General features: G+C 50.0%; 1 protein-coding gene across 1 annotated transcript in view; it reads right to left on the bottom strand.

The window, feature by feature from the left end:
* Positions 1-13,123, bottom strand: part of LOC116944969 (protein Niban 2-like) — a 52,739-nt gene that overhangs the window by 18,659 nt on the left and 20,957 nt on the right. Inside the window, exons 3-8 of the mRNA XM_032958972.2 lie at positions 12,246-12,374; positions 8,573-8,681; positions 7,241-7,408; positions 5,485-5,597; positions 2,866-2,970; positions 1,399-1,561 (exon numbers count right to left, since the gene is read on the bottom strand). Coding sequence (XP_032814863.2) covers positions 1,399-1,561; positions 2,866-2,970; positions 5,485-5,597; positions 7,241-7,408; positions 8,573-8,681; positions 12,246-12,374 — 787 coding nt within the window. The remainder of the gene's footprint in view (positions 1-1,398; positions 1,562-2,865; positions 2,971-5,484; positions 5,598-7,240; positions 7,409-8,572; positions 8,682-12,245; positions 12,375-13,123) is intronic.

The following is a 13,123-nucleotide window of genomic DNA, read 5'->3' as shown; positions in this document are numbered from 1 at the left end:
TTTTCACAAGGTCATTAAAGTGTGCAGGCATTTGCTATATATATCTCAAGAGAGAGCTACGTATTTTAATCAGCCACACTGTTTCTACGCACAACCTGAACGTGCAATAATCCCTGCGTGGTCAGCCAGATTCTCACATTGACAAAAGTTTTCATCCCAAATTTGCATCATTAGTCAGACTTGCAGAGACACCATAACCGACTTCTCCACCCCGATGACGAAACAACTCGCTTAAGCCAGCATTCTTCACTAAGTTTGAGAAGGGAGGCCACTTTCGTCGATAAGACATTATCGGTGCGAGGACCGCTACACATTTGAAACCATTGGGGTTTGACAGCAGCAGGATGATGATGATGATGCGGGGTGTTTCACAAGTTGTGTGTTGTCGGGGGGAGGGTGGGGGGGGCGCACGTCAGGAACCATCAGGGTTCGCCAGTGGCCCGCGGGCCTTGCAATGAAGAACACTGCGCAAAGCTGATGCGACATTTCCCGGCCGTTTCTTCAAGATGCGAATCTGAGAGGTGGTCAGGCGGCGCGGAGGCCAGTGCACTGAGCCGTCACCGCCGAGGACCCTGGGTTTTAGTCCAGGACGCCATCTATGATTAAACCGGGCCCTCACTTGTAGCGAGTTGTGGCCTCTCCTGTTGTTTCCTAGATCGCAACGAGCGAGACCATTTGCGATGCACTTGGTTGTGCCGGATATCTGTGCCGGTTATTTATAAACGTGCATTCAGAGTATTTTGGCTCCTACACATTTCGACATTATTAGCCACTTCATTGGGCCATACATTTGTGGCCACGTCGCTTCTGAAAAAAAGAGCTATATAGCTCAGTGGGCCTTACCTGGTAAGATAAAAAATTGTTAGTAGCATATGAATGTCACGTATCCTGGTTATGTACGTTTCTGCATTCACTGCCATTTAAAATGTTTTTTTAAAACATGGAATGAGACGTGAATCTTCGCCACGGCAATGCTGTAAGACAGGTGATAGGACAGGCAGCGGCAGCTGTGAAATTTATTTTATTTAGCTTATTTACTCAGAGAAGCCTCACCGAGTCTTAAGACTCCTATTCAGGAGGATTCTGCCAAACTTTTGCATTAAGGGACGATGTGGTTATTTGCAATCCCAATTGAGTAATTTGCAGAAAAGCTGGTTAGTATTGAGATATTTTGCTCAAAGCAGTTACATAGTGTGCAATATTAATTGTTTTATCTATGGGAAGAAACCAGAGAATCCGGGAAGAATCCCATGCAGAACAGGGGGAGAGAGAACATCCAATACCCCCACACAGTGAGACGCCCGAGTCGGCAATCTAACCGTGGCACTCCCTGCCGTGGGACGCAAGCGTTACCACGGCGCCGACCACCCAGCGTAGAACGGGCATCGCGCCCCGCACCTCGGATCTTGCGCTGCAGCCGCTCCTTGCAGGCGAGGATCTCGTTGAGGTCGGAGCGGACGAGCCCTTCGACCCTCGGGCGGCCCTCGGCGCACTCCTTGACGAGCGCCTGGTAGCTGGGCTTCACCTGGCTACGCACCTGCCCGTAGATGCTGTCCTTCACCTGCGGCACAGAAGCACGCGCAGCCAATCGTGTTTGTTGCCCCCCGCCTCCCCCGCCCCCCCCCGCCCGGTGGCAATGTTCAGCATGATGACACAGGGGGACGGTGGATAATCTGGCTCAATGAGCCCGTGCGGCTGTGCGGCCGGTGCTTCATTTCCGCCAGAGCAATCCGGAACGCCAACCGTACAATTATCATGGCACCCAGCCAACACATCCGTCTCGACTTTCTTCTTTGTGTGGCTGATGCTGAGGCACAGCAACGGCTCTAATTGTAAGTTGAGGTGGTCGGGCCAGATGATTGCCTGCAGCAGCGGAGTGTCCCGAGTGACCGCATTCGAACACCGGAGAGTATTCCATTTTCCATTTGTGCCTCCGGTATTCCCATCTGCTGCCATGGTTCGTGCGGATGCGTGATACTGCAACAACGTTGAGTCCATGCATATCATTGTTATTATCCTGCTGTAGGGATAATTTAGGAGTACAGGGTACAATAATACGAGGTTTTATTACGGATAAGCGTACCCTGTACTCAAGGGGCGGTGCCCTGCGCCAATAATTCGTACTCCGTGACAGTCTATCATTGTGCCGGGTACAGCCCCTTTTGTCAATCCACTCTTGTATGAGGGTGTCCCCGTGCCGTGTGGGTCATAGAGGATATTTGACCATACTTCACTACTCACATGAGTGTGGGTTATTCAAGGTGGAGAGCATAACCTTGGAGCATAGTGCAGTGGACAACGGTGGATTATTCTGCACTGCCCTCTGCAAACATTGCAACCCGGGAGCAGTGGCCAACACCAGTTGTATGCGTGGTGGCTGCACTGTATAGGCTCAAACCCGCTTAGCTTTCAAGATCTGGTGAGAATGGGCGAATGCCAGGTGACTTAGTCACAGACAATGGGCGGCTCGGCGCGAGAGCGAGCGGCTCGCAACCAGACGGTCGCAAGATCAAATCCTGGTTGGGGGTTGACACGGCTCATTATCCCTCCGGGGTGGATAAAATCAGTCCCAATTTGTGGAGAAGCCAACAATAGGAATGTGGAATTCCCACCACTGGCTCAGAATTTTTTTTTTTTAAAAAGCATGTAGAAGCATCATCTCGATGTTCATTTGAGCTGGAAATAACTTAAGCCTTTTCTTTTGAAAGAAGTTCAATGAAAGTTGTCAAATGCGCCCAAGTGTTTCCACAGACGAGGTGGGAGGTTGCGTGGTCGGCGCGTGTTTGTGGATGTACTGGGACACTTGATGCCGAGTTTTTGACACGGGTGCACCAGGTGCTCGTCGTGTCTGCGGGCCCCACAGACCTGGATCCACGCCTTGAGCTGGTCGCTCGGTTTTCCACGCAGCTTGGACTTCAAGTTGGTTTGCACCACGGGGAGGACATCTTCCATCACCAGGTTACTGAGGATCTGCGGATGCACGCGAGGGTGCAGTTAGAAAGGTGCGGCCCTGCAATTACTTCATTACGCCACTGCTGGCGGAAGGGGCTTCCGTTAAAACTCAAGGGAGCCCCTCCAGGGTTTTATTGCCAGAAAGGGGTAAAACCTATTCTTATTTTTCATACTTTGACACTGGCAAAAAGGTCCTAGAGATATGGGCCTACTCTTCCATGCTGCCTAGAGGTGGGAGTACCCACGTTTTACCCCACCAGACCTGCCGATCGACTAAACGTGGTGTGCCCATTTAAAATGCTGCTGATGAGTGGATACAGTGCGCGGACGAAGATAAAGATGCTTCTATGAACCATGTGAATGAAAGTAATATTATTTTTTTAAAGTTAAATTATAGTTTACAGGAAAGTGGAAATCAATTTCTGGAAGAATCCCTCCCCAGACCATGTGAGTCATGGGCTGTTGTTTTCATCATACTTCACCACCCTGGTCAGTGCGGGTTGGTGAAGGGGGGAGGGACTGATATCAATATTGCTCGGCACTAACATTAGCCGTGGCCAGGAATTGAACTCAGGTCACCAGGCACACACACTGCATATATTTTAGGCCGAGTCGACCTGGAGGGACGGAGGTTTCCTGGACTACACTAATACACTCCCTCTCTCTCTCTGTCACACACACACATTTGAGGCTAAATCGACCTAAGGGAGGTGTTCAGGACCTCAACAACAACGGCCATTCGCCACTAAGTGGCGGTGACGTCACCACAGCGCTTGTGCCAGGCTACGTGCACGTTGAGGCCACGTGAAAGACCTCACCCACACTCTCGCACAAAGAAAAAGACACAAACACACATCTTAACGCAATGCATTGCTAACCAGTTGCAGAATATGATCAAACGCCTGTTAAAACTGGTACTGTACTGCACTTCAGGGCCTGGTATGTGGGGGGGGTAGCACCACTACACCTGCCTGCTGGGCTTGCCAGCATTGACGTAGAAACACTGCACCAGATGTTACTTTCAGTTCAACACTGGGTAGTCCCAAGCCAGGTTCAGTTCAGTTGCGAGTTTGAAATTCTCCGGGTGCTCCGGATTTGCTCCTCCACATTTAGAAACAACGTGCGTTTAGAGTGTCTGGCTGCTGTTATAAATGTCTACGCGACAAGCCACTTCGTTGAGCTATCACTTGTGGCCAGGTCGCTTCTGAAAAAGAGCGACATAGTTCAGTGGGCCTTACGTGGTCAAAAAAAAAATTTAGTTTAAGAAACACTTTAAAAAACAAATGTCACGAATAATTACGTGAAATTAGCTAATTACAGCACTAATAATAATAATACAAACTACTTACTCAGTAAAACCACACCGGCGTTTAGAGACTCTTTGTTTACACAAGGGTCGTGGCCATTTAAGTTTATCTGGCTCGTACAACAAAGCGACCCTTGGTGGTTGTGTAGGAGAAAATCGGGGGGGGGCCCGAGCACAGAGCAACGTACGCAACTCTAGAAGCCGCGGAAGCTTTAAAGCTCATCAAAACTGCGATTGCACCCGGGGAGTCAGGATAAGAAATGCAACCTTGCAAAAGTCGGGAGAGAACTTCGGACTCCCTCGGGACCACTCTTAGGCCGAATGTCAAAAGCCACCATGGAAAAGTGAAGTCATTACGGAGTCTGCTCAGAATCAGAAACTATATTTAAACCGGAGGAATCCGATGGGCTGAGCAGCTCTTTTTCACTCGCAGAGGCTTTCCTCCGACGCGTTTAGATTCCCGAGTTGCCAAACGAGACCGCGTCAAGGCTGCATTCTTCTTCTTTCATACGGCTGCTGATGATGTAGATGGCCGAGCAGCAACTACAATTTCACATTCAGGTGGTCAAGGCAGACAACCGCGTCAGGAGCAGCACGGTTGGCTACGTACGGCACGAAAGACGTTTAACATCCTGTTCACATGTTACGTACGTATTGCTGTAACGTCTCCTTCGTATCTGTGGCTCGGGCATTGCGTCCTTACACTTCATGTGGTCTCTGTTCTGGATGACCACGGTGGCACACCGAAGGGTTTTTAGAAATGTTGCAGCCTTCCCTTCTCCCTACCCCCCGTGCTCCCCTCCCCTTCCTCCCCCCACTATGCAAGTTATCTTCCCCCTTACCCCCTTTCCCCTTCGCATATAAATATTCATGCCCCCCCCCCCGACCCCGCACGTGGTCCCCAGCTGGCTAGGGCGGTGAACCCGGTGGTCCTCCTTCACGGGGCCCCGTCGCGCCGACGTCCGGGGTTACCGTTCGCGGAGTTCCAGTTCCTGGTCCCGCTTTGCAGCGGACGCTCGCGTGAAGTCGGCAATAGAAACAAACAAACAAACAAAAAATGCTGCAGCCATAAAATTTTATATTTTAGTTTGATAATTAAATGTTTCGTTTAAGGCTGCAGCCTTCGCCTGGGGGAAGCACCGCGACGACTTGGCTCCTCGCCTCTGCCCCGGCCCCCCACCGCCCGTGTTGCCGGACGATGGCTGTGCCACCCCCCCACGTCTCACCTCCACCTCGGTGCCGGTACACATGGCCCACGTGCCGAACTCGCCGCCCTCCTGCCGGTAGAGACGCACGCTCTCGCGCAGCGCCAGCACTTCCACCTTTTCGGAAACGCCCGCTGCGCCGCGGCGAGGGTGCAGGAGAGTGAGGGCACGCGCACACGCACACACAGTCACACAGTCACACAGTCACAAAGATCCCACTAAATAGGTTAAGAAATAGTATAAAAGCAAACGGCACATATAATTTATGACATGGGCAAATAATAATAATAATAATACAAATCCTTTACCCGGTAAAACCACACCGAGTTTCTCTAAACTCTTTGTTTGCAGAAGGGTTCTTGGCCATTGAAGTGCATTTGGCTCTACAACAACGCAACCTTTGGGACAAGTATTGTGAGCGGGCAGCTGCGCTGGCCGGCATGGCACATGAGGAGGAGGAGGAGGTGTTTGGCAGCACCACACCCGGCAGCCTTTGCCTCCAAAGTTCTGATGTTTGTTTGCACATGGCACCAGGCAACTTATTTAAGGCTACGTCGACCTAGGGAAGGCCCAGGACTGGTGTCACATATTCAGATATTTGTACCTGATGAACTCCGGTCGAACTCGGGTCGCTGGGTTCATTGCTCACTGCACTAACCACTACACAACTCCCCATTACAACTACGCACGCGCGCGCAGACACCTACAAATGCACACGCGCGCACACATACAAATGCTCAAATGGAATTAACCTTGGTTGCACTCGGAAATTCATTTCTCACTCAATATCTTCCCACGCTGCCTTGGCGTAGGGTTTATTGGCGTAAGGCACTACCACTGGAGCACAAGGGTTCACCTTTCCAGAATCACCCTGTGTTATTGCACCCAATATTCCTACACCACTATAGGCAGGTATGGGACAAAATAAGGCGAGATGATTGTGGCGTTTCAAAGTAATTCCAGCGTTCAGCACTGTTCTGGCTGTAATTAAGCCATTCAATAACAGAGTGAGAGTGAGACAGAGTGTGTGAGAAAGTGAGTGTGAGAGAGTGAGAGCGAGAGAGTGAGAAAGGGAGAGCGAGAGAGTAATAGAGCGAGAGAGTGAGAGAGTAAGCGAGTTAGAGGAAGAGTGAGAGAGCGAGAGAGTAAGCGAGAGAGAGGAAGAGTGAGAGAGCGAGAGATTGAGAAAGGGAGAGCGAGAAAGTAATAGAGCGAGAGAGTGAGAGAGTGAGAGGTAGAGAGTGAGAGACTAAGTGAGTGAGAGACTAAGTGAGTGAGAGGAAGAGTGAGAGAGGAAGAGTGAGAGAGCAAGAGAGCGAGAGAGTGAGAGAGCGAGAGAGTGAGAGTGAGAGAGTGAAAAAGTAAGCGAGTGAGAGGGAGAGCGAGAGAGTGAGAGAGCAAGAGATTGAGAGTTTGAGAGCGGGAGAGCAAGAGATTGAGAGCGAGAGATTAAGCGAGTGAGAGGGAGAGTGAGAGAGTAAGAGAACGAGAGAGTGAGAGCGAGAAACTGAGAGTGAGAGAGTAAGCGAGTGAGAGGGAGCGCGAGAGAGCAGGAGAGCGAGAGAGTGAGGGCGAGAAACTGAGAGTGAGAGAGTGAGAAAGTAAGCAAGTAAGAGGAAGAGTGAGAGAGGAAGAGCGAGAGAGTAAGAGAGCAAGAGAGTGAGAGCGAGAAACTGAGAGGGAGAGCGAGAGAGCGTGAGAGCAAGATAGCGTGAGAGATTGAGAGATTGAGAGCGGGAGAGCGAGGTGGCAGACGAGCGGAAGACGGTGGGCGCACCTGCGTTGACGTGCCGGATGGAGTCTTTGAGGGCGGCGTGGCACTCGGAGTGCCGTTCGGCCGTCTGGGTGCATAGGTAGACATGCTCACGGTACGGGTGGAGCAGGTAGATGGCGTACGGGGTCGGGCAGTGCAACAGTGGGGAGCCACTCACCTTGCCCTTAGGTTCTGCAATCCACGCACGGGGTATCTCAGTGAATATGTTGTTTTTTAATGTGTCCGTGAGCGAGTGTTTGGAGGGTGCAATCTCTGGCAAAGTGGGTGAGCACACGTGGTGCTTCTGCCCAGTTCAATCAGTTAACCCATTACACTCGGGTATACCCTGTGACCTCCTGCCAGTTGAGTGTTCTACACTGCAACGTGGGTCTCAAAGTGTACCTAGCCTGGCGCAAGCGCTGCGCTGACGTCGCCGCCACACCGCTTAGTGGTCAATGGCAACAGTTGTTGCTGAAAGGCGATTATTTCACGATATTAGATCCGTGAAGCAAACAGGAATTGTTCAACACCGGAATATTGTTTGTACAATATCCCCAGTTGATACCGTGTGCTGCAGGAATCGCACGTGACGGAACTTTGCAGATCAAAATCTTATTGTAAGAGTGTAATACACACATCGATTGGTGCAGAGAAGAAGAATCAATGGTTTGGATACGTACACGCTGTACGTTATGGGTTCAAGCCACCCCTGCAGCCACAAAAGATGCTACCATTCCCCCCACACAAAGTAACAAAAATAATTATTGACAGGAGGCGGGGGGGGGGGGGAAGCGGGCTGAGCGAATTATTTCTTCCCTAAAAAAAAAAATAGAAGAATGAGATTAATCTGAGTCACTACGGCCAATACGTAATAAAACGTACACTCAAGTTCGTGATGGAAATGAAACCAAAAAGAATTGACACGTATGTGTCCGGTATTCAGAAGGTCGGTCGAGATAACAGGTGACATGAAGACAAGATGCGCCTCACGCAATGCGATGAGGCGATTACACGACCGGAGAATGCGCCCGTGTTGCTTTGAAGACACAGGGTTGAGTGAGGTAATCTGCACGAATAGCAGTGCCCTTTATTTACCCAAGGAAAGGCTCACTCGCAGGTTTCTGCAACAGCGTGTTTTGATAAAAACCTACACACGCGAGGGGAATAGCCCTCAGAACAGCCGCACAGATGGATTCAATATATAACCATCCTGGCATCTCCTGGCCACCACGCATTCCCAAATCTGCAACACCTAGCATTCCCCAGGCCAATCACCCATCCAAGTAATAACCCGGCTCAAATGCCTGCCTCGCCTCCGAGGTCATTCTGGGCGACTTGTTCGCCGACCGCACCCACCTGCATTGGGGGAGACGGCCACCAGGGACTGGTACTTCTGCAGGGACGGCAGCACCTGGAAGCCGGCGCACCACAGCACCCCGCTGGGCTCCGCGCCGTCCTTGTAGGCCTGCACGCCGGCACGGCACGGCAGGGGGGGGGGGGGGGTGGGGGGACAGCGGCCAACGGCACGGTCACCACCCAACCGAGGCCTGCCTCCTCCGCGAGCCTGGGTTCGAATTCAGCAACACGCCTGTGATTAAACCACGGGTTTCCAAAGCGGGGCCCGTAGCTAGACATTTCGGCCCCCGGGGTACGGTTCTACGGTGGCAAGATGTTGACTGCCTCCCCTGGTATGCAGGAGGTCGTGGGTCCAATCCCGACCCTGACACCTGCTGTATATTTGGAGTTTGCATGGTCTCCCCGTGGTAACGTGGATTTTTCTCCGGGTCCTCTGGTTTTCCCCTCCACATTCAGAAACCTGCGTTTAGAGGATGTTATAAAGGCACTACGTTGAGCTATCATCCGTGGCCAGGCAGGTTGCGTCTGAAAAAGAGCTATGTAGCTCAGTGGGCCTTACCTGGTAAAATAAAATTAGTTTTAGTTTAGGTGCCATCCATTGCGTGCCTGCCCACTCCTGCCCCCCCCCCCCACCCTCATCAAACATTTGAGACATCAGCCGCCACCGCTTCAGTCGTTCCTGACAATTCAGTGGCAGCCATTTGGGCTGTGCCATTGTTGGAGGGGCAACCCAGGACGGCCACCCTCCCCTCACCACAGCACTGCGCTCAATTGCTCGTGAGTTGATGGTCTAAACCCAGTCGCCAATGAATGCACAAAACCATCGCACATTAAATCTTGGCACTGTACCTAACATAAATAATATACAGCGCCGAGGATGAAGATATCAGCTTGACTGTCATGCCACGAACATTACTCTCACGTGGCAAACAAGTACCACAGCCTACTTTGTGGACCAAAGGTCACTCAAAGGGATCTGGGAGGCAGCTCTGTGATATCCGCTTCTGTGTTCCCTTCCCATGACACCAAGGGTTGCACTGCTTTGCGAGAAATCCCAACGGGATTCTGTCAAATGACGTGACGCCAAAAGCACGATCGGGAAATAACTACGGGGAAAATTGCACCAGCAGCGACGACGACAAAACATGTTCCACTCACTCGTCACCTCCTGGACGGTGGGCTGGGTGGTCTAGAAGGGAGCCATCACTCTCACCCCACCAGCATCAGCTTAGATCCAACCTCCACCGTGCTGTGGGAATATTGCCCAGAATGCCAATGAGCGCACCATCTGGTAACACGTGGCCGTGTAAACAAACTCGTGCCAATCGTATGCAGCACCATGGCCATTGTGTTTCAGTGCCGACTGCCAGATTTTAAAACAATTTCTGTAACTGCAAAGCACTTTGCGGAACCAAATTATCTCACGTGGCGTGCTTGCCTCAATTGTGCAAAACGAGCTCAAATGAACAATAACCGTTCCATTTTATTTATTAAATGGCGTCCACCTCATTTGCTCCCTCCTCCTAGCACACAAACCATACTTTGTCCTAACATGACAGACCGGTTTGTAAAGCAACACTCGGTATTGCATTTGTTGTGAACACACGTAGAGAAAACACAGCACACAGAGACCTCCTCCCGTTACCTTCTCCACGCGTGTGTGACATTCACCACAACAGACATTGTGTTTGGTGGGCCAGAGCAGAAAACACGGTGCTGCAACTGTGCTTTGCCTGAACACGTGAATGAATTAAACCGTGAATGTCCACGAATACACGCATAGGCAAAAAACTTTACGGGACCTCCTGTGCCAGTACGAAAATATGAGAATAGGTTTCCCCCTTTTTTCTGGCAACAAAACTGTTGTTAAGATGTTAAAACACCAAACTGAAACCTTTTACAAGGAATCATGTCTGCATGAACAGCAATGCTTGTGGACAGAATGCAAGCAAAAAACGCACTGATAATATATGCATTGTCTTTTAAACTGATTGGTCCACACCAGAGACAGTTATCTTTCGAGCCTCGTCTCAAATGATGTTTGACGTCCTCTGGTCTAACACCGTTTGAGACTAAGCTCGAAGGAAAGCTGTCTCGTTTGGACCAATCAGTTTCAAAGACAATGCACATACTGTCAGAGTATTTTTTTGTTTGCATTCTGACCAAAAGTATTGTGGTTAATGCAGACACGATTCCTTGTAAAAAGTTTCATTTCGGTGTTTTAACATCTTAACACCTGTTTTGTTGCCAGATAAAAGGGGAAACCCTATTCTCAGACAAAGAACTCTTCAATTTGACTTTGTCGGTCATGAGGGAAAGTGTTGCTTGCAAAAACCTATTGAGGTTGGCACGGTACATGAGGGAGTTGGTGCAGCCACCACCACACCCAATGCTTATGTACACACAGCACACAAGCTCGTTTCCAGATCAGCCTGGTTAAACCAAGGATGGATCGTAGGCAGGCCTGCCTGAATGTTTCTAACCAGCGCAGATGTTCCTTCAAGAGGGGTCCAAGTTTCGCAAGCATACAGTAGAGAAGGGAGGGCATGACTGTGGCCGAGAAGACCTGGAGCTTCAAATGGAACATGATCGTGAGCAGAGGGCCAGCGACCCCAAATGCACGAATAATAATCTAGAGCCCTGACCTACTGATGTTATCACAAGCCTTGACCAGGTCAGTAAAGCAGAAATTCCCTACAATTCCCTACAACATCCTCACCCTCCCTCAGTAGTTCACTTGTGAGATAATCTCTGCCGAGTGCAAGTACTTGACATCTGTGAAAAAGAGCTTCATAGCTTATGGAATTCCGCCAGTTATAAATAAATCTTCAGATTCTGAAGTACAAATACAAAGATCTCCGGTATAGCCTGAGTAGACTATCGGGGCAAGTGCTGTTAAAACCACCTACGATAGCCGGCATGGCACACGAGCACATGGGTGGCTAACACCACGCCCGGTTGTCTTTGTCTCCCAAGTGACGATTGTTATACACCACACCAGGTACTTATTTGAGGCCGAGTCGGCCTAGGGGTGGCCCAAGGCCAGTTCAGATTATCGTCACTGGTGTTGGAGACCGTGAGCGGGAATCCAACTCGGGACACCGGATTTGTAGTGTAGCGTGCTATCCCCTACTCGCACAAGGGTTCTCAAAAAGATCCCCTGTACAACCTTAACAGACTGTTGGTGTAAGTGCTGTTAGCGAGCAGCTATGCAGGACAGCACGGTACAGGAGGGAGTAGGTGGCCAGCACCACGCCTAACCATCTTTGTCTCTCCAGTGGTGATGTTTACATACCACACCAGGTATCCATTAGAGCAGTGGTTCTTAACCTGGGGTGCACGCACCCCCTGGGGGTGCGAGACGTGGCCAGATTTTTTTAGAAGGTAAATCATCGAAAACACAAATTAAGCATGGGCACGTAAGTACAACTACTTTGTTTCATCAAACCCGATGCATTTATTAACAATATACATTTTTTTTTTACAATTGAGAACCAAAGAGGTGCAAGCTTAAGAACCACTGCATTAGAGGCTCGGTCAACCTATGGGTGACCCAGGACCAGTTCAGTTATTGGTCAGCTGTGTTGGCCGTGAGGGTGAATAGAACTCGCACACAAGCGCACCATGAAGAGAAACACAAATCGGCGTTGCATTCGGGTTAACCAAATTTTACCTGCTTGGTCTCATAGTAGGCCACTTGGTAGTCAGTTTGTACCACAAAATATTGCTCCTTCCACTTCTTCTTGCTGGGCAGGTATTGGAACACGTAGCCCTCCCAAGAGGCTTGCAGCTTCAGCGGGGTCTGTGGTGGCACACAACGACGCGCAAGTTCAGTTGGTCAAGTTAATTTTGGTTTAACCAGGTGATAACTCGTGAGAACCCACCTGGAGACCAGGATCAGTCTCACTTCCGAAAGTGACCCAGGCCATCAGAATGTCAAAGGTAAAATAACAAAAGTACGACAATTAAGTAAATCGAAATGAGGGCAATAAACAACTTTATCACGTAAGAAATCGAAACATATTGAAAGAAATGACAGCTCCGCATCAAATTGCGTTTTAGGTGGGAGAGTGTAACCAAGGGCGTACGTGTGAGGAGCAATTGTACGTCCAGGTGTGTGTGGGGCATGAAGAGGGAATGAGTGAGAACCAGGCGAGTTGTTGCCCTCGCTCGGTACAGTGCACGTTAGTGCTGTGGGGCATCTATCGACAGACCGAGGGTGTTGGTCCTGAACAGACAGGTGACACAGTCCGAGTTTGAATACTGCGTCACCACTTTGCAATGATGCCCGATTGATAGACTTTTTTTTATTTCACACGATTGTTATTTCAGCATTTGACGTCGTGTTACGAACCTCGAAGCAAGGCTATTGTCAGCCACCTTACCCATAAATCAAGCCCAACTCATATGCAGCACACTCCGAGTCAACAGATGAACACTCCACAATAGACAAGGCCACAGATAAAGCATGGATTCATAAGTAATGCATTAGCATCGTCATAAATCACTCCGACAATCTTGGCAAGGCCTTTACTAATGTATTGTTGTTAA

The sequence above is a fragment of the Petromyzon marinus genome, chromosome 22 (genome assembly GCF_048934315.1).
Source record: "Petromyzon marinus isolate PM22_M1 ecotype Great Lakes invasive population chromosome 22, UKy_Petmar_22M1.pri1.0, whole genome shotgun sequence".
Taxonomy (NCBI): domain Eukaryota; kingdom Metazoa; phylum Chordata; class Hyperoartia; order Petromyzontiformes; family Petromyzontidae; genus Petromyzon; species Petromyzon marinus.
Note: the sequence above shows the minus strand (reverse complement) of the source record. Positions and strands in the feature narration are given on the sequence as shown.